The sequence below is a fragment of the Excalfactoria chinensis genome, chromosome 1 (assembly GCF_039878825.1).
Source record: "Excalfactoria chinensis isolate bCotChi1 chromosome 1, bCotChi1.hap2, whole genome shotgun sequence".
In the NCBI taxonomy this organism is placed as follows: Eukaryota; Metazoa; Chordata; class Aves; order Galliformes; family Phasianidae; genus Excalfactoria; species Excalfactoria chinensis.
The window spans coordinates 136,919,690-136,943,846 of record NC_092825.1 but is presented as its reverse complement, the minus strand read 5'-3'; the positions used below and the strand labels follow the sequence as shown (position 1 = coordinate 136,943,846).

Sequence of the window (24,157 nt, the reverse complement as noted above, 5' to 3'; positions counted from 1 at the left end):
AAAACCGTGTCTCTGGGAGCTAATATTGGGCTGAACATCTGGTCTTTGTAGTGGGAAGATGTTTACAGCGTGGAAGGAAACGTTAGCTCTCAAATCCTCTGATTTACTCATTAGCTCTTGTGAGAGTAGCACAGAGGAGCCTTGACCAGCTTCAGTGCTTCACAGCTATTTTCTGTTTTATAGTATTTTCCTCTCAAAACCAAGCATGTACTAAAGGTTGATCGAGAGCTGCCATCCAGAGATGAATAGATATTTTCCGTGGCTTTAAAACTAGCGTAATTATTTTCAACTGCCCTGTGGGTATGGCTGGAACAACTGCTGATTTTGTTAGCTGCATTGACAGTGTTGTTTGCAAGATGACTTCTCAGTGCAGTAATTTTTCTGCCACTAATTAAAAGCGTCCTTGCTAATCTGCAGCATTTAACCCTAGGCTTTGTTTTCTTCTTACAGCAAAGAGCTCCAGGGAAAGTCTTGCATGATGCCGTTTGCAACCACCTGAACCTTGTTGAAGGTGACTATTTTGGCCTTGAGTTTCCAGACCATAAAAAGATGATGGTATGTAAAAAGTTAACTTTCACCCGGTTTTCATCTACATATGCACTTTATTCTATCTTCCAGCTCCCTACTTACAAGGTATGTTTAATTCTGAATTTCAAAAGAGAAAAAAACATAACTTTGTTTAAAAAAAAAATTCTTGCCTGCTGGATATGAAGAAACGTTTTTAAAACCTGATTACTCCTGTCAGGTTTCATCTGTGTTGAAAGTAGCAGCCAATTCAAACATGAGTTGGAAAAGTGTTTTATTTTTATCAGTTGCAGTAGAGCAGCCAGCAGCAGGTCTTCTGGAGAGTCTCAGCTCTGATTTTACAGTCACAAGTAATTTGGAGTGTGGAGTCTGCAGACAAAAGTTGCAGTGATGATGATGGAGTTCAGTGAAAAACATCTTGGAACAAGAAGGCTGTTAGATAAAATAGAACAAGGTTAATAAAAAAGAAAAATAAGGAACCAAAAAAAAAACAATCTACAAATAAGCTGTTGAAAGTCCTTTATATGGAGCTGTGTGACACAAGCAGGGGTGCTGGTCCTGACACTTTGGACTGAGAACAGCTACTGACAACAATCAGACATTGCATTAATGCTTCCAGGGTGGGAACGGTATCCTGTAGCAGAAAAAGCCGAAGGCAAATGACTTCCCAGTCTCTAATGGCTTTTGTTCCGAGGTTTACTTCACTTTAGTTCTCAGATGTGACCTCCTGACATGTCTGCTCAGTATCTGGGTTGTTTGACTGGTATGTTCTAGTGCATGCTGAATCTGCTGTCTATGCAGTGAATTCTGCATCAGTAACCTGACTGATCTAAAGGAAGTGACTTAAGGCAATTTGAAAAAGATCTATTTCTGTCTATATACAAATTTTCTCTCAAAGGAGCAGTATTTCTTAACCAAAGGCTGGAGAGGATTTAGCTGCTGCTGCAGTAACCTGTTGTCGTGTCATAGTGCAGGCTTATGGAAGCACTAAAACTGAACAGAATAGGTTGTAAAGCTTTACATTATATAACTATATTTAAGAGGAAATTTTGGCAAAATGGACTTTTAAAACTGATGCACTTCACAGCTTGCTCCTGGATTTACAGGAGATGCAGCTTACTACAAAGTTTCACGTTCTGCCAGATATCCTTGGCTAATGCTTTAGGTAACTTGAGAGATTAACGTAACTCCTTAAAACAGCGCAACTGTCTGCTGCTATTACAACAGGGGGTTCCTGTAGCCGTGTTAATACCAACATGCCGACATTCGTTATATATGTAGGTAAAGCTGAAACAAATCCTACTGTCTAGTTGGACTGTCTAGTAGTACATTTGCTTTTTAGTCTTCTAAAAAATAGCGAAGGTCACTTGATCAACCTTCTCTACTTCACAGGTCATTAAGTTTCAAATAGATGACCCTTTGTGTTTTGCTCAGAGACCTGAAGTAAACTAACAGTTTTCAGTCTTGTGAAAACAAAATGGTTTATTTGCTTGAGGCAGAACACGGGAGGGATTGAAGTGCTGCCAGTGCCTGAGGCCATTGCAGCGGCAGGCTGGAAATACATCCAGATGATCTCAGTGGGGGATCTAGCGCTCTGATGAAGAGGAAGGCAGAAAGAAAACGCCAAGGCTGTTCCCAGTTTGACCTAAAGGAAAATGCTTCCATGCATCAAGGATGGTAACTCGTATAGCTCCTACTCTTGCAAAAGGAAGTACTAGCCAAGTATCTGAAAGTGCTGGTCAGTGTATCCACCAGTTGGATATTTGCTGTTCAAAAAGGGGGATAGCCCCAAATCTAGCCTGTGTCTAGACAGGTGTGCCTCAGCTGTGAAATTCAGTGGGATTAATATCTTTAGGTAGGCTCCGTGGTATAAAAAGGATGTTAAGGTCCTTGAAAGCATTGAGAGGAAATCAGTGAAGATGGTAATGAATCTGGGAGGCATGTCCTACTGGGAGAGACTGAGGACATCTGATCTGTGCATTCTGGAGAAAAGAAGGTGCAGAAGCAACTTTATTGCTCTCCGCAACTTCCTAAGGAGGGGAAGCGACAGGAGTTGCTGGTTGCTTCTCACTGGTGATAGGATCCTCTGCTGGGCTCCTGTTTGATGGTTGGATGATCTTAGTGGTCTTTTCCAATCTTAATGATTCTGTGATTGTAAGGATGCATGAGAATGGCACAAAGCTGTACCACATGATGTTCAGACTGGATGCTATGAAAAAATTGACCATGAGGGTGGTCAAACACTGGATGAAGGTTCCTAGCGAAGTGGTTGATGCCTCATGCCTTTCAGTGTTCAAGAGAGACTTAGATAATGCCCTCATTAATATACTTTAACTTTTGATTAGTGGTCAGGCAGTTGGACTTGATCTTTGTTGTTCCCTTCCAATAGAGTTATTCTATTCTGTATTCCATTGCATTCTAAAAGCAGCTTGCAGAAGCTGTTGCAGCAGAGGATTTGATTATGAATCATTGCTTTAGCGTGCAGCAGCTTTCTGGATGAGAGTGATACTTACATTTAAATTGTAATTCTCAGTTTCTATGGCGCAGTTGAGACAAATGCTCCTGTGGGATTTAAAACTTGTTGAGCTTTGTAATGGCCGTAGTGGAGAATTCAAGCATTGTGCAAATAAATAAACTGTGGTTAGTTTTGTATCTAAGAAATAAAACACACGTACGTATTTTGCATTCACATCATCTGAAGATAATTAATTGCTTGTCCAGAGAAGAGGGCGATGGCAAAGGCAAAATAAATATTTGCAGTGTATTTGTTTGGATGTAATCATATGTATGTGAAGCTGCACTCGCAGTTCAGCTGTGTTTGTTTCAGCATGCCAGGCTCCAGACTTCATGTATTACATGTTGACAGTTATATGTCATGGTGCCCAGCAGCATACGTATATGTTCAAGTGTGCTGTGTATGTAGAAGAGAATATGTGCAGGAGAGATGAACATGGAGGATCTGAGGGCTGCACTTTCCCCCAGCATGAAGAGAAATGAGGCATTGTTGCTAAGCTTGGGATTTTACGGAGTTTCATCATACTTGATGTCTGCCCCAATTCTCCAGCTGCTCCAGCCCAGTCACTACTGCAGAATGCCAGACGTTGCTTCAAAAATAAATAATCTAGCCTTTGTAGTTCCAAAGAAAAGGAAAAACCGGGATCCTAAGTCAATCTTCACATTTTATTCTTCCTCTCCAGCTTACAAATCAATCTTAGATTGGCTGTGTAGAGATACAGTGTTGGAGCTGCATGATGTGTAAGCTCTGATTGCCTGGATTTGGTGACAGTAAAGAAGTCTTTGTCTTGCTCCACCTTTCTAATCTCTCCCTACGTACATTCAGTATACACTGGCATTCAACAGTCTGGTAAAGGATGCTGGAACTTGTAGTATGATTGGGAAAAATGGGGAAAGAAATGACATACTTACTGTGCTCATGCTGTAACATAAATTTCCTCTGGAAAAAAAGAGATTTTGTTTTGTATCAAGTAAAATATATGCCTCCCATATTCTTGTAATTTAGCTTTTCCGTATTCTGGCCTTTTTTTTCTCCACTAAACCTGGCAAGGTCCCTGGCCCTTCATAGCAGATGAGGTACATGCCAGCTTTCTGGAGAAAATAAAAAACAGTTGAAGTTAATGAAATGCCAAAAAGTGTCAGAACCAGTTTAACAAGCGATAAACGTTATTTTCCTATTCTTGTGTACCCAACTTTCTTTAGCCCTTCCAAAGAAAAGAACTTTCCCAGGCTGAAAAACATAAAAAGAATTCCATTGAGAAGCATTAGTGAGTTTAAAAGGACAAGAACGTGAGGACTTTGCTAATGGGAAGCACTCATAAAGTAATTGCAGAAATAGCAAACAACATTGGCACAGCTACAGCTGCCAAACGGGCCTGTTTCTGTCCGGTTTCTGAGGTGATCTTTGAAAACTGATGCTTTTAGGATGTTTCAGTATCTACATAACCTGAAATTATGCAAGGTCACCGGTGTATTCTTTTCTATATGTATTTTTTTCCCCCAAAGAAAGACTCAGTTAATTTGTTTTTTGCTGCCGTTAACCATTGTGAAGGCTGTAGGATGTTCCTCTACAAGTTCTAGAAGTCTTCGAGGAAGGCTCCATGCTATTGAGATAACAAAATACAAATCTTGGGCACAGTTATCAGCCAGAGATGGTGAGCTGTCACACTTCCCTAGTTTCTGTGAGTCATTTGGCCTTTATCTTCTACAACCCAATGAAGGAGGATAGGTGATTCTTCCAAGCCTTTTTAATTGAGACTACAGAGTGGGCTTTTATGTTTTAAAATGTTATTTCGGTCCGTTTCTTCTGTTTTGAGATCTAAAGCAGAAATACAGCAGCAACAGCTTACTAGCAACGCTGTTTCCTGAGCATCTTCAAGAGTGCTGGGGAGAAGACCCCCATGTGGAAAACCAGATAAATAAGTGGAAATCTAAGTGGTGCAATTAAAAAATGCTCTTTTGCAAGTAATAGTTTGTTCAGAGCTGATAACACCTCCTTTTTTTTATTTTATTTTCAGGTGTGGCTTGATCTTTTGAAGCCTGTTATGAAACAGATTAGAAGTAAGTACTTCCTTGCTGTCGCTTATTGTGCCAGTCCACAAGTGGCTGAGTAAACAAGGAATCTATCAGTTGGTATCTTGATCGTCTCAACCTCCTCTACTGAGTTTTGTTTGGATTGTTGTTTTCTTTTTTTCATTTCTGTTCTGACTTTATAGAAGACTTGGAAGTCGTGTCCCAGCAGACATTGAACACCTGTGGTTTACCTTTTGTACAGAAGAGGCTGAACCAGCAGCAAATTGAGAAGGCTTAGTCAGGCCCCAGCAGCACTGTGGTAGTGGTAGCAACGAAGGCTGCTACTGCCTCATTGTTGTTCCTTTTGGTTGAGAAAAAATCATGCAACAGTGGAAGGCTATGAAGGAACGTACGTTTGTGAAAGGTAGCTGTAGTGAAAGGTGAAATAAAAAGAACAGGATGGGGGAAAGAAAAAAGAAAAAGAGCTAGAAGATGTTATTAGTGGGAAGGAGCTAGCAAATTTGTTGCAGCTGCCAGGGACATTGCTGTAGAACTTGAAGGTGTCTTAGACCTAGAGAAGAAAGCTGACAGGTTAGGGAAGTCAGGGAATGTTGTGATGGGTGGTGGGAGAGAGAAGGATTATATGTAGCCATCAGTTTTAGTAAGAGTAGAATTGAACAGGACAGGCTTCAGTGATTTATTTCTCTGTCAAATATCAGTAGAAGTCTTCATTTACTGAGCTTTACCATTAATTTTTCCTAGATGTTCTTCTGATCATATTAGTATGAGTCTGTTCTCTGGAAACACTCCCTCTCATGTGAAAGAGATGTTGCTCCTTTTGTCACTGATTGTATTTGTCAGAACAAATGTGCTGCTGTTAAAATAGAAATAATAATTTGCTGGTGGACTTGAAAAACAGACTGTATTCTAGCTCCCTCCTGTTCTGAAGCAAATGTAATAGACACACATTATATATTTTATTGGAACAACTGACGTAATTACCAAAACAGACTTTATTTTGGCAGAATATCCCTCCACCAAGTGACTGTTCTATTTTATGGTGCATATGTTTTATTTTGTCATTTGTCAGTAACCTGAAGAGCATCAAAATTAATAACAAAGGATGGGAGATTGGTTTATATGTTGTATTGGTTGTTAATATACACATGGTAGCAAAGATGGTAACAAATGTGCAGAAGTAATAAGCAAAGGGAAACTCACCAGTGGTGGTGCCTTGGCTGAAGAAGCTGGAGCAGTCCTCACTGGTGAGCAATCTCCAAGAGATTCTGCCTTAGTGGGAGTCAGCCCTTAAATGAGGTCTCAGAGGGGATGGAGTCAAGCTCCACCCCTTCCGGAGCACAGCTACATCACTCTCACCTGTGCTCTCACAGCTGACCCCACACTTGCCTCAGCTGATTAATCAGAGGTTCAGGCTGTGATTACCAATCTCCCATACATATGTACACACAGCGGATCCCACATACCCCTTGTGCATTGTTCTGTGGTATAAAGTTTGGCCACCACGTTACCAAGATATCAGTAACTTCTTTTGACCTTTTCCCTAGGACCGAAGCATGTTGTTGTAAAATTTGTGGTAAAATTCTTCCCACCTGACCATGCTCAGCTGCAGGAGGAACTGACAAGGTTAGTAGTTGTCCGACTATATATGTTTTTTAATCTGAAATCTTTGGTGAATAGAGCAAAGGATGCGGGATCTGAGATGAGTGGGTGAGAATCGATGACTCCTTGTCTGTGTTAACACGAAGTTATTTCGCCCCACCATTGAGTGCTTTGGGGCACTCCTCTACACTAAGGAACACGTGTGCCTGCACGAATGTATGGGACTAAGCTGCTCTGCAGGAATTGCCAAGTTGTAGCAGCTGGGAGACCCTGTTCATGTAGCCAGCGCAGATGCCAAAGGTCTGCATGGCTCCATCCATTGACAGATGAAGAAATGGACAGAAAAGGGAATTAACTAAAAGAGGAAGGGACAGAAGAATGGAAGGGTAGACATGCATGTAGAAAGGGTACCTAAGGGGTATGTTTGTTTTCAGTGCTCTATAAAAACTTGATTTGAGCTCTAAATTTCACTCTGTTGGCATAAGGACATGAGTTGCATTTCCCTGTAGGCGGATGTGTATGCGAGGGGAAAAAACAAACTGCTTGATGGCAGTACTTCTTTGCTGAAACTTTTTAACTCCTGATCTAGAGTTATTATTCTTTGCAGTTACATTTTTCTGTTCTGATTCTCTATTTCCATTAGTGGTTTTTACTTTTAATCCTCCCATAAGATGACATTCTCTTCTACAAAGAGCTTTTGTATCTGCATAAATACCTTAAAAAGAACAAGTTCACCTTTGTGGTGTTCTGTGTTTCTCTGTCTTGGTTTGATAGCAGTGCAATGGAATGAAAGAAAAATGATAACTGTTACTGACTTGGGCAGAGAAAAGTGGAAAAGTACAATAGGAAGAAGGAATATTTACTTGAAAGACAGTGAAAATAATAAAGGACAGCTCACAGCATTATGTGGAGCTTGTTTCTGAGTAGATATTCTGCATAGCGGTTGCTTAGTATGTGCAGTGTAAACTGATTTCTGGTGATCTCTTTCTGTGCCTGGAGACATATCTCTGAATCTTAATGACTTTTTTTTTTGTTAGGTTTTAAACGTGTGTGCTGGGGATCTTGAATGTATGTACACAGCAGTGTGTAGGATGTGAAAGCATATCCACAGGGAACAGTTTTATCACTTGGAGAAGCAGAGAATATAATACTTCTGTGCTTTTTGCTTCTAGGAGGGTGAATTTTGTATGGCAAAGCAAATGTCTGCAGGTTTCAAAAGGACATTATTTAGATCTGCTATGTTATTTCATGTACTCCATATGTTGACATCCATACTCTTCTGCTCAGTTTGCATTTTTGGCATTTAATTCACCTACATCTCATTCAGAAACTCACGTTCAAATGCGAGTTCTCACTGAATATATTAAAATCCAGTCTTAGTAAAAAGTGTTGAGATTCTTGTATGAATTCCCTAGAGGAACTGTGGTCACTGCAAGGCTTGTTAAGGTGCCTGTCCAATTTGGGTTACATTCCAAATGTAGGAGAAACGCCTGCTATTAGGTCATTTTTTTTTAGGTAAGAATTTGATGCTGAATGAAACTAACCTATTTTAATTTCTGTTGAAGCTGAAATAAATTTAAATGTTGAAATAGTGCTGTGGAACTGTGATGTCTGTGCATGTAAACTGTGAATATAGACTTGCCCTTGATGACTGGTTTGTAAGTGTATGTGTTAAAAATGGCTGTTAACAGTGCAGGATTACATGCTGCAAAAGTATTGGATCTAGATAAAGTCATGCAATAAAGACCTTGCTCCTTATTTCCAAGTGACTGCCAAGGTAGAAACTGTAGTTCCCCTTCTGTTCTGGTGTTTCTTCGTAGTTGCAAGTAGGTCGGTTATCTTGAGGTGCGGTTGCTGAGTGTGTAATAGCTGTCACATTTGCTCTTACTGTCACATACTTCCATATCTCATTGATTTGGTTAAGAGAGATAGAAATGGAGAAAAGAAAAAGAGATGCATTTTGGTTCTGCCAAGCAGGCAGCTACTATTTAAGATGGTAATGGCAGTAATACAGTACTTGTGTTTTACTTAGCCTCTAAACTTAGGATATTCAGATCACTTCTGTAGATGCTGAAAAGTAAAAGGAATGTATTGCAAATAAATGGACCTGAAATTTAATACTTCTTCATCTTTCCCTCTTGCTTTGCATAACTCTATATTTGTTTTGCAGGTACCTATTTGCATTGCAAGTGAAGCAGGACCTGGCACAGGGAAGGCTAACGTGTAACGATACCAGCACTGCCCTCTTAATCTCACACATAGTACAGTGTAAGTTCCTTCCTTTCCAGGAGGATTAGACATGCTTTGCTGGGTTACCTATTAGAAGCTAGTATGAGATGGCTTTAGTCATGTTGACAATTTATTATATTTCTGTATATTAGCATTAAAATGCAGAGAATTTACTCTTTTATTTAAAAATGAGCTCTTGGCCACTGGATTTACATTTTTAAAGTACTTATTTGATGGTCTATGCAGGGTCCTTTAAAAAGCAAACTTTGTGGGCAAACAGGTTGAATTCTTCTGAATTTTTGGTTCATTATTTATAGTTAGTGTTGTATTATGTCAGCAGAGCATTCAAATTCTTGGAGATCTGGACGCTGTCTACAGAATGTAGTAAATAAACATGTTTAGAATGCCAGACTAAGTTACATTCCTAAGAGTAATCTGATAGGGAAGAAAAAAACCCAACAGATTTCAAGCTCTTTTTTTGGTAATTGCAGTGTATGAACAAGAAGACTGTTCAGTGGACTTATTTGTCATATCATACCTTCTTTCGACTTCAGAATCACTTGGAAAGCAATGCATGTTTTCCACTTGGAAACCAAGACTGTGGATACTCTTGTTGAGAGTAAGAGTAGGAAAAAATAGTTAATTCGCATACGTGATGGTCAACTAGACCGTTGTTCTAAATGCCTTTGTGTGGAAATTGCAGTCAACAAAGGTGTTCAGGAGTTCTTTAGTGTTGAGTAGATGAATCTCATGATTCTTTCTCATAGTCTGTTTGAGTTTTAGAGGAGTTTCTCATCAAGTGTTACTGAAGAGCGAGATATTGCATGGTTTTGTGTCTACCATGGCCATCCTTGCCCAATGTGACTGAGTAGCAGTAAAGTACAGCAGCTTTTGGAAAAGTCTGAACTTTTCAAACCATTTCAAAACTGAGTATTTTTGCAGCACAGGCTTTAAGAATAAGTCCTTAGCTAGCAAGCTTTTTGCATATTTTAGTTTTCCCTATTAACAGCATTCAGCACACCAGTTATAGTTCTTCCCTTCTTTAAGCTAGTTGTAATTTTCTGTCTTCTCTGCTGAAAATGTCTTGATAATTCTGGGGAAGTTGATTATCATTTGTTAGACTGTATTCTAGGAGAGTGGGCCTTCCTACTAGATGTCTTTGCACCAAATAAAGATGTTGGGGAGAGAATACCTTAGTGCGTGTTTCTGTTGTAGAGATACTGCTTTACGATCTTCCCTTCTTGAACTCTTCTATTGCCTTTATGTTATTTTATTATGACTTCTACGTAGATCTTAGTTGATGTCTTGCTCATCTCTTATTGATTACTCAATTAAATTCTTCACTGAACCCTCCTTAGCTCTGGTGCCTGGGTTGCTGAATGCAACTACTAGCTTATGTTCCAAAATTAACAGCATGAAAGGATGAAACCCCGGGACATTCTTGTACTTGTACAAACCTTCCTTTTCACTTCTGTGCACAAACTCAAGTTTTACTGAATGTACTTCAAAATTCCTCTGCCATGCACTTGGCCATTCACCCCGACACACCAATGAGGGAAGGAAAGAAGCTTTCTTTTTGAAGTGTATAAAAGTGTCATATCACCACCATGACTCTTATGCTACTGAGATGCACTATAATGTTGAATAAAACTGTTTTCCTCTTGAAACCTTTTTAGTTCTTTGTCCCCTTCACCTGTGAGCTTGATGGGTAGACTTCTGAACTGTAGTTTTAGGAAACAAGTAGTATTCTCCCCATGGATGGTAAAGTAAAATACTTTTATATTGAGGGGGGAGGGTGGAAATAAATAAATAGGTTTTTTTCCATCTTCTAAAAGGAGAGAGGCAAGGGATTCATCCCGCAGTGGTAAGATGGTATCCACAGAATCCAAACTGCTGCTTTGGGCAGAGAGATGTTGTGCCTCATGGTGCCTCTTCACAGCTCCCAGCTGCAACTTGGGCTGTTTTAGATGTTTATGATTTTCACCCACCCCCCTTTCTGTGTGTTTGCTAGAAACCCCGGCTAAAACTTCACGACTGTCTCATTTATTCTCCCACCTTAGTCTCATGAACATTTTTTTTCTGTGAAAACTGAATCTGATAAGAAGCTATGACTGTATCTTACCCACATGACTGTCTGTTATATTTATTTTCTCTCTGCCTTAATATTCAGTAGCTAAAAAAATACTCCATATATGCCTGCTACAAAAATAAAACTTGACAGCTGATAAGAGTAATGATATCAAAGAGGAAAGATTGAGAACATAGGAGTTTAGGTATTGTATGTCTTATCGATGCTGTGCCTACCAGCAGTTTCCATGGAGGATATCTGATTCCAAGTGCCTTTATATTATGTATACAAGCTTATGGCAGTGTTGTGGACTGTTTGTTTTTTTCTTTTTTAATGAAATCCAATGTGATAGCAAATAGGTTTATGTTCAATTGACAGGTATATTACAGAAAGAAATTTGTACTTGAAACATTCTATTTGAAAACACCTCAAAAGCATTGTAGAAAGTGTTGAACGAGGGGACAATGATACAACAAATGATGCAATAAAGCAAATGTGTAAAGTAAGAAGATGGTCTGATTAAACAAAAAGAGGTGCAATATAAAGCATTAGACATGTCGGAAGTACTAATGCAGGCAGAATATAGAGAGTGGTGTAATGCACTTGCAAGCTCAAAGGAGGGAAGCCTCAAATGGGAATCAATCTTTAAGCTAAAACAGAAGACTGTAAAGAAGACCTACATGCCAGGCTGGTAATATTCAAAATGCATCTCCTTTGTAGGGGAAGTGATGGCAGAGCTGGAGAAGGAGGGCTGGGCTGAGAAGAAAGAAAAGATGCTTGGTACAAGGTCAAAGAGAACAGAAGTAATTAGGAAGCCTGGAGGACAATTTTGATCATGAATTTGCAGTTGACAGGGAACATAATAAAAATCATGTAGCGGTAGAATAAGTTGTATGTTCTCTGGGCTCTGGAGAAAGCCCTACATAGAGTGGTTAACTGCTTCTATGTACAAAGGTCTACAAGGCACGAACAGCATTTTAAAGAGTCTAGTCCATGCCTTTTGAGGTGCTGCAGACTTAGGCAGCCTTATGGCCCCAGTAAAATCTTACTTTTCATTTGAGTTAGGGTTAAAAATGTACCCCAGAGATCTGAATCGCAGGAAGCAAGTGGAATGGGGGTGATGGACCTGCTTCAGATCTGGGAATTAAAGAGACTTCTTTACAAAGGAGAGTTCTCTAATAGTTTGGGATGCTTCTGTGGCCACATACCTCAAGGAATGACTCAGAGCAGATGAAATGAGGAAGGGAACGGAAATCAGACAGTGTTACCAACTCTTCCATCTCTGCAGCCTGGTTAGGTTGAAAGGTTGATTTTCTGTCATTTGTAGATGCTGTGGTCCTCATCTTCCCTGCCAGCGTGAGTTTATTGATTCTCATGTTTGCAAGTATGTTTGCTAACAGGCAAACTTTTGCCAGAAATCACTTTGCAGTGTTACAAGCATCTCCTTAAACCTTTCTTCTATCAAAAGCCAGCTCATCTCGGACAGAACGTGTTTAAGAGATCATTGATATGGGTAGAACAGAGGGTGAGGCAAGGATCTGAGTCTGCCGTCTGTCTGCAGCCTGGATCTAATACGGGGGAGCTGCATTTTAATTTCACTTACATTAATAAGATAGCAGCCTTTTGTTGCAGTGTCGTTTGTAATGTTCTGGCAGATCTGCAGGCAGAGGTTTCTAAATCATTCTGTGAAAAACCGAATAGCAAGATTTTTAAGAAGCATTCCAAGAATAGCAGGCAACAAGATAGTAATCTGGCACCCACACATAGATTGCCTGACCCTCTCTCCCCTCAGAAGGAAAGGAAATCTCACTGAATGGGCTGCAAAATGGAAGGTGGGTGTGGCATACTGTTGCACACACATTGCTGAATAACTGCAGCAGATGGGAGCAACTTTGAGGAGGAGGGAGACGGAACTTGTCTCAAACTGCTGCAGAATTAGTGGAAGGTGAATGTTTCATAACATGCTGAGTACACGGCCGCGTTCAAACACACAAACAAAACCATCTCACTTCATATCTCCCCTGAGATTACAGTGTGGGGCATGGGCTTGGGGGGGAAGCTTGTCTTTGTCAGCTCTGGGGAAAGGTACCTGAGCACTACCATGCATAAGAGAGATGGATGTGTTCTGCTGAATTAATGCTGTTCTCCCTGTTACCCCCACTTTATTCTGCACGTAAGTCAAAGCAGCACCATGATGATTTCATTTGTTCAATTAATATCTGGCATCAACGTATGTGGTTGTGGGTGGGAGGAACCCTTGGGTTGCAGATACTCATAGAGATGAGAAGGGAGGAATGTTTATAAGATAAAATAGTAGGGGTTTGAGTCATGGTTTGCTGTGATTGCTTCTCTACCCTCTTCCCAGCTATCTGTACCTTTTGGATTGCCTGAATAACTTGGATTTAATTCAGTGTTTTAATAGACTTTTCTTAAAATTCTCCATAGCTGAGATTGGGGATTTTGATGAAACCATAGACCGTGAACACTTAGCGAAGAACAAGTATATACCTCAGCAAGAAGCACTAGAAGACAAAATCATGGAATTCCACCGTAATCACATGTAAGACTACTTTTCTTTTTTAGTCTTCTTTTAATTCAGTGCAGTTTTATTACTACGTGCTATGTTGTATATGCAAAAAAGCACATGCAAAAGGGCAAAAAACTTGTCAAAAAACATCCAAGCCTGTGAATTTCCTGGAAGTTTTGTTGCCTTTCTCCCATCATCATAATAAAATGTTTAAAGAGCAATTGCTTTTGATATTCATTCAAGCATGTCCTTATTTTACAGTCTATTTCATCCAAAATGCTTCACTGCTGATTCCGTGCATGCAGATGTGATTGCAAATGATAGCTGATCAGTCAGGCACTTGTGACAATGTGACAATGCACTTTTTGATTTCAAGGACATTGAATGTTGCTTTTTCACGTTTCCGTGCTGTATTTAGAGATGGATAAAGAAGAGATTTAATGATAGTTTTGGGAAGAGCGGAGTGTGCTTGAGGAATTGGGGACTTGGGGGATCAGCACTCAATGTAATGGCACACATTAGTGACTTGGTCTCCTAAAGTCTTGAGAAAAAAAGTACAATTGTGGAAAAAAACTGGAATAAGACATAAAAAGGGGTTGGTTTTTTTGCTATGAAAACACTTCAAGACTTTAACAGTTGCATTTTGAACTGGAATTGGAGATGAGTGTAGGGAGCTCTACTGCAACGATAATCGGAACTTTTGCTTAATTTAGTTGTAAGAAATTTCATACTTGTGGGTTTCAAACATTTATGCTAAGATGTTCGTACCTTCTGTTTCACTTCATTTCTGTATTGCATTCACTTTTACAATGAACAACATCCTCACAAACATCAATTTCTTTATTTTTATTCTGTAGGAATATAACATGTTTCTTCAGTGGAAAAAAATTAGAGTTACTTTTGTTAAAGGTAACAGCTCAATATCCCAATTTCAGGTGTTTCAGTACTGGAGTGATTGAAATTTCTAGTAGATTGTAAAACCTGTGAATACTTTGGTATTGGTCTGTAGTGAGATGAAATATTTTTTTTATCTGATAAATAATTGTGTGGAGGTAGACAAAACAATTGGACGTATTAGCCCTGATGGCTCTTAGTCTCTGGTAAAATGTCTTTTTATTCACTAGAGGACCTGTTGTTTTTTCTTAATCAGTGTGAATAATTTGTGTGTCTTCTGTTTTGTTTCTCAAGGGGACAGACACCAGCAGAGTCTGATTTCCAGCTTTTGGAGATTGCCCGTCGGCTGGAGATGTATGGAATACGCTTGCATCCAGCCAAGGACAGGGAAGGGACAAAAATCAACCTGGCTGTTGCCAACACAGGCATTCTGGTATTTCAGGTTAGAGCTGCTCAGCATGTGACTTTGCTCATTATAAAGCAGAGTAATCTCTTAGATCAATAAGAATCCAAGACCTCAACTGTATCACAAAGAATTTGTTTAAGAAAATTTAGGAATTTCCAAATCTTTTCTAGCAATACCTCAAACCTTAAATAGCTCCACTATGTCCTTTGCTTCTAGGGACTCATACCTTTTTTGCACACACAGGCTAGAACTCGATCTTCAACTACAGTACGCTATTCAAAATGCAAACTGATCTGCAGCTCGCAATTTGCAAGTTGGTCATGCAGACACCTTCTGCATAAAGGAGCAAGCAGGTCTTGTAGGCACAGTGCATACTAAATGGTTGTGAAACAGGGACAAATAAGAGATACCTGGAGTAGAAGGTGAAGAATACAGGAAGTGAATGCAAGCTCTCTGTAGTGTTGCGGTATCCTTGACCAGCCTTGGCCATTCTACCTTTGCTGAGTCGGTGGATCCTACCTCTTTCACCAGAAGTTAGCAAGCATTTTCCTTAGATTTCATTGCTTTACTGCCTCACTCAGCCTTGTTCATGAAGCATTATTAGCAAATTTATTGAATTTTTGTTCTCCAGTTCCCCTTAGGGAAATAACAAATTGGAATTCTATAGATATGAAAGTACAGATAGTCAGCTTGCATAATCTGGTTTCACTTCAGTTGAGTTTGTGTCTACTGGCATCCCAAATGCCTTTTTCTGCACAGTGTCAACAGCAGTAAGTAAACTGTTCTTTTAAATGTCCATTTACAAGTATTTACCACCATTCATTTCTCTTCAGTTAAAATAGTGCAGCGTTTCCAGCCTTGAAGAGTACTTTGTCTTTTTATTAAAAGAAAACAACAAAAAAACAGCAGCAACAAATGAACTCAGAAGTGCCTAATCCAAAGCTCTAAATTAAAACATTAAAATAATGAAAACTCTGAGCAGCTAAATGGGTTGACAGTGTAGCTACAAAACTGAAGCAGGAAAACATGAAGTTATTGTGAGAAATGTACACAGCGCTACCGCAGTTGTATTTACAGACCCTCCCCTGCTCCCCCACAGCACTTTCATCAGTTGAATTAATGAATAGCAAAGCTTTATAAATTTGTCTTGCACTTGAAGGAACATATCCAAAATAGCATGGACATCACTGAATCCCAGCAGACTGCTGGGGTCTTTCCAGACTGATGCAGCAGCTAGCTGAAGGCCCAAACTCTAAAACTCAGCCAACTCTCCTTCTTGTAGAGTCTTAAGACTTTCAAAGAGAGGTGGGTTGCTTTTGAACTTTCAAAAAAGCTTGGAATTTTTGCTGGAGAGCATCTCTCCAAGGCTGAGATCTGAGAGGGGAGGGATGGTCAGGCTCTGACCTGCTGGAGTCTGCCTAGTAATTGGAGCCTTCAGTCCATTTATTTATTACGGATATAGCTGAGAGAAATTGAAATGTAAAGATCACATTAAAATCACATCAGTATAAAATCGAAATAAAGGTTCACTGACAAATGGCTTAAGCAGTACCCACTCAGAGTTACTTTGAAGTCTGCAATTTATTAAGAAATCAGTGTATTCTGAGTATTCTAAAGGAGGTTAATTATGTGATTCTTAGACAGCAGACTGACTTAGAGATCATCACACTGTCACTACTCCTATGTCTGTCTGATGACGGAGCCCTAATCAATGTGAATTTCTGCCTTCAGCCATCCTCGAGTTGCTGTTCTTCAAAACCTCTGTACTGCTCTGCAGGCATGTGTGTCTTGAAGTCTTTACTGAGCAAGCTAGTGTAATAAATGTTCTAAAACAATGTCTCTGCTTCTGACTAACATAAAGACACCTCATCTACAGAGAGGCTGAGAGTGCTGAGGTCGTTCAGCCTGGAGAAAAGAAGGTTCTGGGGAGACTACATTCCATTAAAGGGAGCCTACAGAAGGGAGCTACAAGAAAGAGGGATTCTTTACCATGGACTACAGGGATAGGGTGCGGGATAGCAGTTTTAAAGTAAAAAGAGTCGATTGAGATTAGAGTTTAGGAGGATGCTCTGTACTCAGAGGGCAAATGAGGCTGTGGCACAGGCTGCCCAGAGAAGCTGTGGGTACCCCATCCTTGGAGGTGTTTGAGGCCAGACTGCATGTGCCCATGGGCAACAGGTCTAGTGCAGTTTGTCACTGTCCACAGCAAGGGAATTGGAGCTGGGTGGTTTATATGACCCCTTCCACGGTGATACTGAGGCAAAGGGCTAATGATGCCATCGTTGGAGATAATGGTATTTCAGAGGGATTTCTTTCAGGCTGTTTGTTTTTGTTGTATATATTTTTTTAAATGTTTTCTTACATTTTGGAATCAGATAAACTATTTAGATGCCTTTTACTTCAGTTGCACCCTATGAAGAGACAAAATAGGCTGCTCTGCTTTGTACAGCAATACTGGATTCTGTAGTTTCACATCTATCAGCTTACCTAGTCCTTCAAAAGTGCACGAGCCTTAAGTGCCTGCCTTCAGTCACACTACTGGGTGCTTATGGTTAAGAACGTATGTCACTGTTTACAGTACTAGGGGATGAATGAGAAGAAAAACCAGTAGTGGTTTGAATTTCTCCATTCAGATCTGTAATGCATAAATTCTGCTGGCTCTGTCCTTTGTAGGGTCACACCAAGATCAATGCCTTCAATTGGGCTAAGGTTCGGAAGCTGAGCTTCAAGAGGAAACGCTTTCTTATCAAACTACGGCCTGATGTGAATGTAAGTCCTTGTCAGATGTTATTTGATAAATTTCTGCTCCCAGATAAAACGTATGTTTTTATCACCTCTTGAGAGTTTATTAATTGCTTTTGTTCACTGTTGATGTGTTACTGCATGCATCAAACCAGCATCTCAGATGGCCAACCCAACCAGAGGAAATGTAAACTGAATGTCACAGTGTCTTCTGTTGACACCTGTGGAGCTATATCATTGGTTATTAAGTTGTAGCCTGTAAACCACCTCTTCACGTGTTACTCTTGACACCTTTTCTTTATCTCTGTCATACTTGTCAATGAAAGGAAGCTTAAGCAACTGCTCAGATATTGCTAAGCAGGTCATTGATGTCTAAAAGGAAGAATAGGGTCTATAAATGCTGAAAGCCAATAAGTTGGGAAAAATCTTTTTTTCTTTTTTGTGTAGCATAGAACTTGCTTCATTAGTGCATCTCTGTATTGTGTGTTGCTTGTTTGCTCACACTGCAAATGCTCTCTCAACTTTCAGAGTTCATTCCAGGACACTCTGGAATTCCTTATGGCCAGTCGAGATTTTTGCAAGTCCTTCTGGAAGATCTGTGTGGAACATCATGCCTTTTTCAGGCTGTTTGAGGAGCCGAAACCAAAGCCCAAACCTGTTCTTTTTTCTAGAGGTTCATCATTTAGGTTCAGGTGAGACCTGCTTTCTTCTTTCCACCTTTGTTAACCTCGTATTTCAAAATCACATCTGTATCCTTAATCATCTAGGACTAAACCCACCGTTTTCAGCTCTGCATCTGTAGTTTGCTCCTTTATATGTTTAATTCTATCTTCTCAGCTAAAACAGTACAGAAAACACTGGGGAAAAAACTTGCATTCATTTCATGGTAGCTGTTGCAAAGTAACTGTCTAGAGGTAAGGTATGATGATGTAGTGACACTAAGACCAGATCTACCTGCAGTATTGTTAAGTGCTGTAGGAAGGCTTTGTTGGAGTTTTCACTTCTTGATGTTTTGCTGTTGCTTCCTTTTTGTAGATAGAGTATTGTGCATGTCAGGGGTAAATACCCTTTCTTTTTGTTTGGGAAGCTGATATAAATTGAACAGTCAGAAACACCTTCTTTGTTGAGATAGTGTTGTTGGTACACCACAGCTGCCTTGAGCAGGAACCTTGTAGATATGGCCATTCTAACTATCTTCCCATTTTGTTTCCTACTGGCAAAATAAATGTATTAAGATACAGAGAACTAAGGTAAACAAGCTATTAATTTTTGAGTTTCTGACAATAAATAGTAAAATGTAGATGCATTCAGCTTATCTCTTGCTTTGGAGAACAGATTTTGCCTACATCCTGCATTCACTGTGAGCTGTGCTGCATACACATATGTGTGGTTACTTTTTTCAGGGCTTTCAGTAATACACTGGAAAGCCTATACTGAAGTAACAATTCAGTACCTCAGATTAATAGTATAACCATTTTTTTTCTTTCAGTGGCCGGACTCAGAAGCAAGTTCTTGACTATGTTAAAGAAGGAGGGCACAAAAAAGTACAGTTTGAAAGGTGAGAGGAAAATAAACGAGCTACCCAAATATTTTTAATTAAAGCAGCGGTTTCCATTTACTTGTGAGAGCTTAGCATTATTCAAAGTAAAAAATCCCTTTGTTGTTGGTTTGACGGTTTGTTACTTGTATAATATCCTCTTGGTCCTGAATGTTTTGGCAGAGGTTTGCGTAACTAATCTGTAGTTTATTTAAAATCAATAGTCTTTAATTTGTTTTTCAGCAGTGTATGCCCTACTTTTACAGGTAAACTCTTCTCATACTGATTTGCACCCTCTTCAGTAGGATGCGATTAATACATGTGAGCAGAGAAGGATTTAAATGGGTTTTAAGTGCACATATTAATCTGAGAATAAAAGAGAAGACAACAGGAGTAGGTACAAACATCCTCAAAGGAGAGATCTCCAGGGAAGACATCTAACTTTGATAGAGTGCGTTCTATTGGAACTCAACTTATTTCTAGTGAGCAGAAATTCATGGACAAACTGCCACAAAGATTATGACAATTTATTGGTAATGACTCATGTTCTGCCGATGGACCATTTTTCGCTTCAGTGCCTCTCTCTTTTATTACAATAGTATGTTTTCAACACGTAGCACGTTTAAGCGTTACAGAAAGGAGGATCAGTTTTGGAGCAGACCTTTGTGAATGCTGCTGCTCCAAGTTTTTGTTTTCGAGGGGGCATGTCTCTTGATGAGGTAAAACTGACATGGCTTCTTACTGTGATTTTGCTTTTTTTCTCCAGGAAACACAGCAAGATTCGTTCCATCAGGAGTCTGACAGCACAGCCTTCAGAACAGCATACAGAGGTGCCAAAACAAGTCAGTGATGTTGATGAAATCCTGCATCATGCCTTTTATATTACCCACCTCCGACTGATCTTTGGAAACTTTAGGAACATAGGCTTCTGCTCACTTCCCATTTAAGCATGAGCTCAGGAACCCTGGCTGTTATGATGTTCAGCTTTTTGATGTGGAATGTGTTCATTTTCACTATGGAACAGAATTGTTTCCAGACAGCAGCACAAGCATAAACAGTGAGCTTGTCTGAACTGTGCTAAAGGCCACCTGAAAAACTGCAATCCGTAGTGTCATTGCTGGGGTTCCAGGTTGTTGCAGGTGATTGCACTTGGGAAAATGTAATTATTTTCCTTCTCTGAGGAGTGTTGGCTGTCCAGGACAAGATATTTTGTTATATTAACATTATATTAATTTCTTCAGAGAAATTTCAGCTGTGGCCCTTGAAGTCATTATCTCTGGTAGATACCAAAAGTATTTGTCTTATGCTAATAGTGACTATATGTTAGGAGTTTGCAAATCCAGTAGTTTGCAAATACAGTGAAGCTGTAGCAGCTGTGTGTTTCCAGGTCCAGCCAGTGGCAGAGCATGTGTATATAATTAGCAGCCACACAAACATGCGGATTCATTCATACACATGTGTATACACATGCAAATATGCACACAGCCAGCCATACAGGTAAAAACAAACAGAAAACAATACTCACACAAACACAAATAGCACCAACAGCCTCAATCATATTCCAATCAGACTGGTCAGGAAGAAAGTCTGCTAGTGGACAATATTTATACATGTATACAGTATGGAATCCCTCCAGTTACTGGTCTTAAATATGAGATCTATCTGTTATTGGATCCTTAAATTTCTTCTGTTGATGTTACCTGGACACATAAGCCTCCAAGGCTAATAGCCCTGCTCCAGTTGCCTCTACTTGGATCTGTACATGTGTACATACACGTGCAGTCTTTCTCCAGTAACATCATAGACACTCAGTCTGCCCCATAGCTAAAGCCTGGTTCCCAGCTACCTTGTAAAGACATGAATGTGCAGATGTGCTTGTCCAGTAGCCAGCTGCTCCCAGACTTGGTACATTACCAGCACACAGTCCTTAGGCCACCTTGTCTCTCCAGTAGCTGGCTTGGACATCCTGTACTCTCCAGTAGTCATGTCCCCTCTATTTTTCTAGTGCTTGGCCCAGATTTATGGCTGCTCCTATATTTGGTTCTAACTCACTTATCCTACTCACCAACTAGTCCAGTTTGATGATTTTCAGTATTTATGCATTGACCTGCTCATGCAACCAATGTGCACATACTTTGGCATCCCAGAAAGACCCAGCCACAAGCTGATAATTCTCCCAGGACAGTCTCCAGAGGAGCTCTGTTTTTCTGAGTAGGTTGTTGGGGTAATTATCCCCTCCTTACCAGTGTTTTTTTGTGCTCATCTGTGTTTTATCACATAACCTTACATGTGGTCGAGATTAAACAGCAGGTGCAAAATAGTAGGTTAATGTATTCGAGAATGTTACCCAGTCTTCCTTTTGATATTCACAAGCTTTTTCATTCCTGCAAATCCAGGAAATTCAGATAATTCTGCTATGAACGCAGCCTATTTCAGATATCTTTTAGCTTTTTAATATTACAAAGACAAGCTCAGGTAGCTGGTGCATAGTTACTGGTCTGATGCTGGCATATTAGTTTGCAGAAAAGCCAGTCCCTGAACCAGAGGCAGATATGCTCGTGGTTGAATGCATGGTCTTCAAAAGCCCATGTGTGATCTTTTGGGCTTTTTTGAGTTTGAAGTAGGCCATGCAGGATTTGTCTTTACATGCTTTTTTATCCCTCCAGCTTCAGAGTAGTATAAACAGTTGGATGTTCTCAGTGTTGATGGCTACCTTAGAACATGGAAATACTTGAGATCCTCCGTTTTACGTATTGCTGCTGTGTTCTGCCTTCCCTTTCTTTCCTTGTTTAGCTTATGTATTTTCCCCCCATCATCTGCTCTGCTCTTTGGAATCAGAGACCTTTTTTTTCTTTTTTCCTTCTAATTCATCTTGAAGCTTGGGTCACTTCTGCTTTTAAGAGATTCCTATGTTGCGGAAGGACATACTGTAAAATTGTAGTGCATAAATTACACCTAGCCTTTTCCCTCTGACTCCCTTCCCTCTCAACCCTCTCTCCCTTTTGTCTACCCCTTCCTTCCCTTTCCTCCTTTGTCTTTCCAGAGCTCCAGCTTTGCCTATGGAGATGACAATGATGCTGCAGCAGTGCAGAGCTGCCAGCAAGGAAAGGAATTGAAAGCTTCAACGGAAGACACTGGACAACACAAGAGCCCTTCCTTAAAGAAGAGCCCAAAAGAAGGCAGAAAGGTGGATGGAGCAGTGGTGTCAGCAGTGGAGGAGGAAGAGGAGGCTGCTACGGACAGGATTCAGCAGAACAGACCTCAGTCACAGCAACCAAGCACAGGTCCAGCATCCAGGGCTGCTCATGGCAGCAGCACCTCCATTCCTTTCATTGACTGCAGTGATGTAGATAGCGAGTATGATCTCCTCAGAGGACAAATAACCCGGTCATATTCCCAAACAAATGACAATTATGAGGGTGATTTGACCAGTGGTGCCTATATTCACTATAGAGATGAAAATCTTAATAGAGCTAGATACAGGGATTCCTCAGCTTCTATAAAATCTTCCCAGTATCTCTCTGAAGAGTACCTTGATGATAACCCAGCTAATCTCTCCTTCTACACTGGGGGAAGCCCCAGGATGCCAAGGCACAGCTCACTGGTTGATGAAATGTTTAGAGGGCCAGGGAGCCGTAGTCCACTGGCCACTCCTTTGCCTCCCAGTAGCAAAGGATCAAGCCCCAACATGAGCCTCAGTAGAGCTGGCTCTCAGGGTTATATCTCAGAAAATGGGCATGACAGCAGGACAAGAACTGGGGAGGAAGACAGCTATGCCAGCAGCTGCCATGGGTATGGCAGATATTCTCCAGGTTCTCAGCGGCCTCATGCACAAAAAATCCTAAATCTCTGCAATAAATCAGCTACAGATCCATTTATCTTGAGCCAGATATCCTCCACCCCTGGGCAGGAGTATAGATCTGAGAGACATTGCAAAGGGGGTGGGGTGGCTAAGATGTCTTCTCTTGAAGGCAAAATGATGGCCAATGGTATGCCAGCTGGGGGGCAGTCGAAGCAGAGCCCAGTCATACAGTCACTGCATGCCAGTGGCGTGATGGATCACATGGCTGCAATCCAGGTGATGGAGGGCTCCACCAGCAGCGGGACAGAATCTAGTGATTCTGACTCGGAAATCATTAACCCCTTCACTCACCCCCTGGTGTTTGGAAATCCCGTTGTGCTGAGTTCCTCTCCTATGCCAAGAAATAAGTACTCCTTTGGAAGCCTTCAGCTTGATGAGGAGGTAGAAGAGGATGTGTCTGTGGGTCTCAGTGATGAAGATGGTGTGCAGGTCTTCAGCTGCTAGGGAGTAGGGACCAGTGGATACAGCAATTGCTCATCAAAGTGATGGCATGTTCTGGGGCTTGTGAGGAGTGGCTGGTATTAAGCTCAGAACTTGGGCTGTTTTACATATTGAGCTTGTACTGACCAGCCAGATAAAAGAGGTGCTGAAAATGCAATTATAAGGCTAAGTTTCATTTCATCTTAATGGTAATTTATCTGCTCTGAAAGGCAAGAGGGGAGGAAAATTATTACTGATTTAGGTACCTTTGTAAGACTCTATATACTAACCTGTTCTTTGTACGAAGTCACGTTTGAGGTGTATGTTGTAGTTTCTTTGATACTTGACTAGTTATTTTTGCAAAACAAACAGAAATGTTGTTAGATAGGTACACTGTACTCTTGGATATCTAGTACAATTCTTCTTCTCTCTTGTATAAGGAGAGCTACTTAAGAGTGCCTCAGTAAGCTAGGGAAAAAAAGAATAAACTTACAGCCAAATACAGGCAGCTTGATACTCAAGACCAAGGCTTGCTGATATCTCAAAAAATGCTGGCAAATCTTTTCATAGTAAGAATGCATTTGGTCTGCTCATCTTCATAACCCGTTTTATAATCTTCAGATGAGCTGAGGAACAACGACACTATTGGCTTCTTATTTAGTGAATTTAACAGGCTGATTTGTTGATGGAGTTTTTGAAACTCCAAACTCCTCCTTAAGCAGGAAGGAGAGCAAGATGAAAGATAAAACTCAAGTGAAAGAAAAAAAAACATAGATTGAATTGGCTCTAATTACAAGTGG

The 24,157-nt window shown here is 40.4% G+C and overlaps 1 protein-coding gene across 6 annotated transcripts in view; it reads left to right on the top strand.

Annotated features, from left to right (window-relative positions):
- FARP1 (FERM, ARH/RhoGEF and pleckstrin domain protein 1) overlaps positions 1 to 24,157 on the top strand; it is a 193,578-nt gene that overhangs the window by 129,170 nt on the left and 40,251 nt on the right. For 4 of the 6 annotated variants that reach the window (XM_072348229.1, XM_072348204.1, XM_072348221.1 and 1 more), the window contains 11 exons: positions 451 to 555; positions 5,058 to 5,100; positions 6,618 to 6,696; positions 8,843 to 8,940; positions 13,415 to 13,529; positions 14,685 to 14,832; positions 17,470 to 17,565; positions 18,067 to 18,230; positions 19,028 to 19,096; positions 19,842 to 19,917; positions 22,119 to 22,359. In XM_072348229.1, coding sequence (XP_072204330.1) covers positions 451 to 555; positions 5,058 to 5,100; positions 6,618 to 6,696; positions 8,843 to 8,940; positions 13,415 to 13,529; positions 14,685 to 14,832; positions 17,470 to 17,565; positions 18,067 to 18,230; positions 19,028 to 19,096; positions 19,842 to 19,917; positions 22,119 to 22,359 — 1,234 coding nt within the window. The remainder of the gene's footprint in view (positions 1 to 450; positions 556 to 5,057; positions 5,101 to 6,617; positions 6,697 to 8,842; positions 8,941 to 13,414; positions 13,530 to 14,684; positions 14,833 to 17,469; positions 17,566 to 18,066; positions 18,231 to 19,027; positions 19,097 to 19,841; positions 19,918 to 22,118; positions 22,360 to 24,157) is intronic. The other 2 variants (XM_072348246.1, XM_072348238.1) reach the window with 1 other exon arrangement.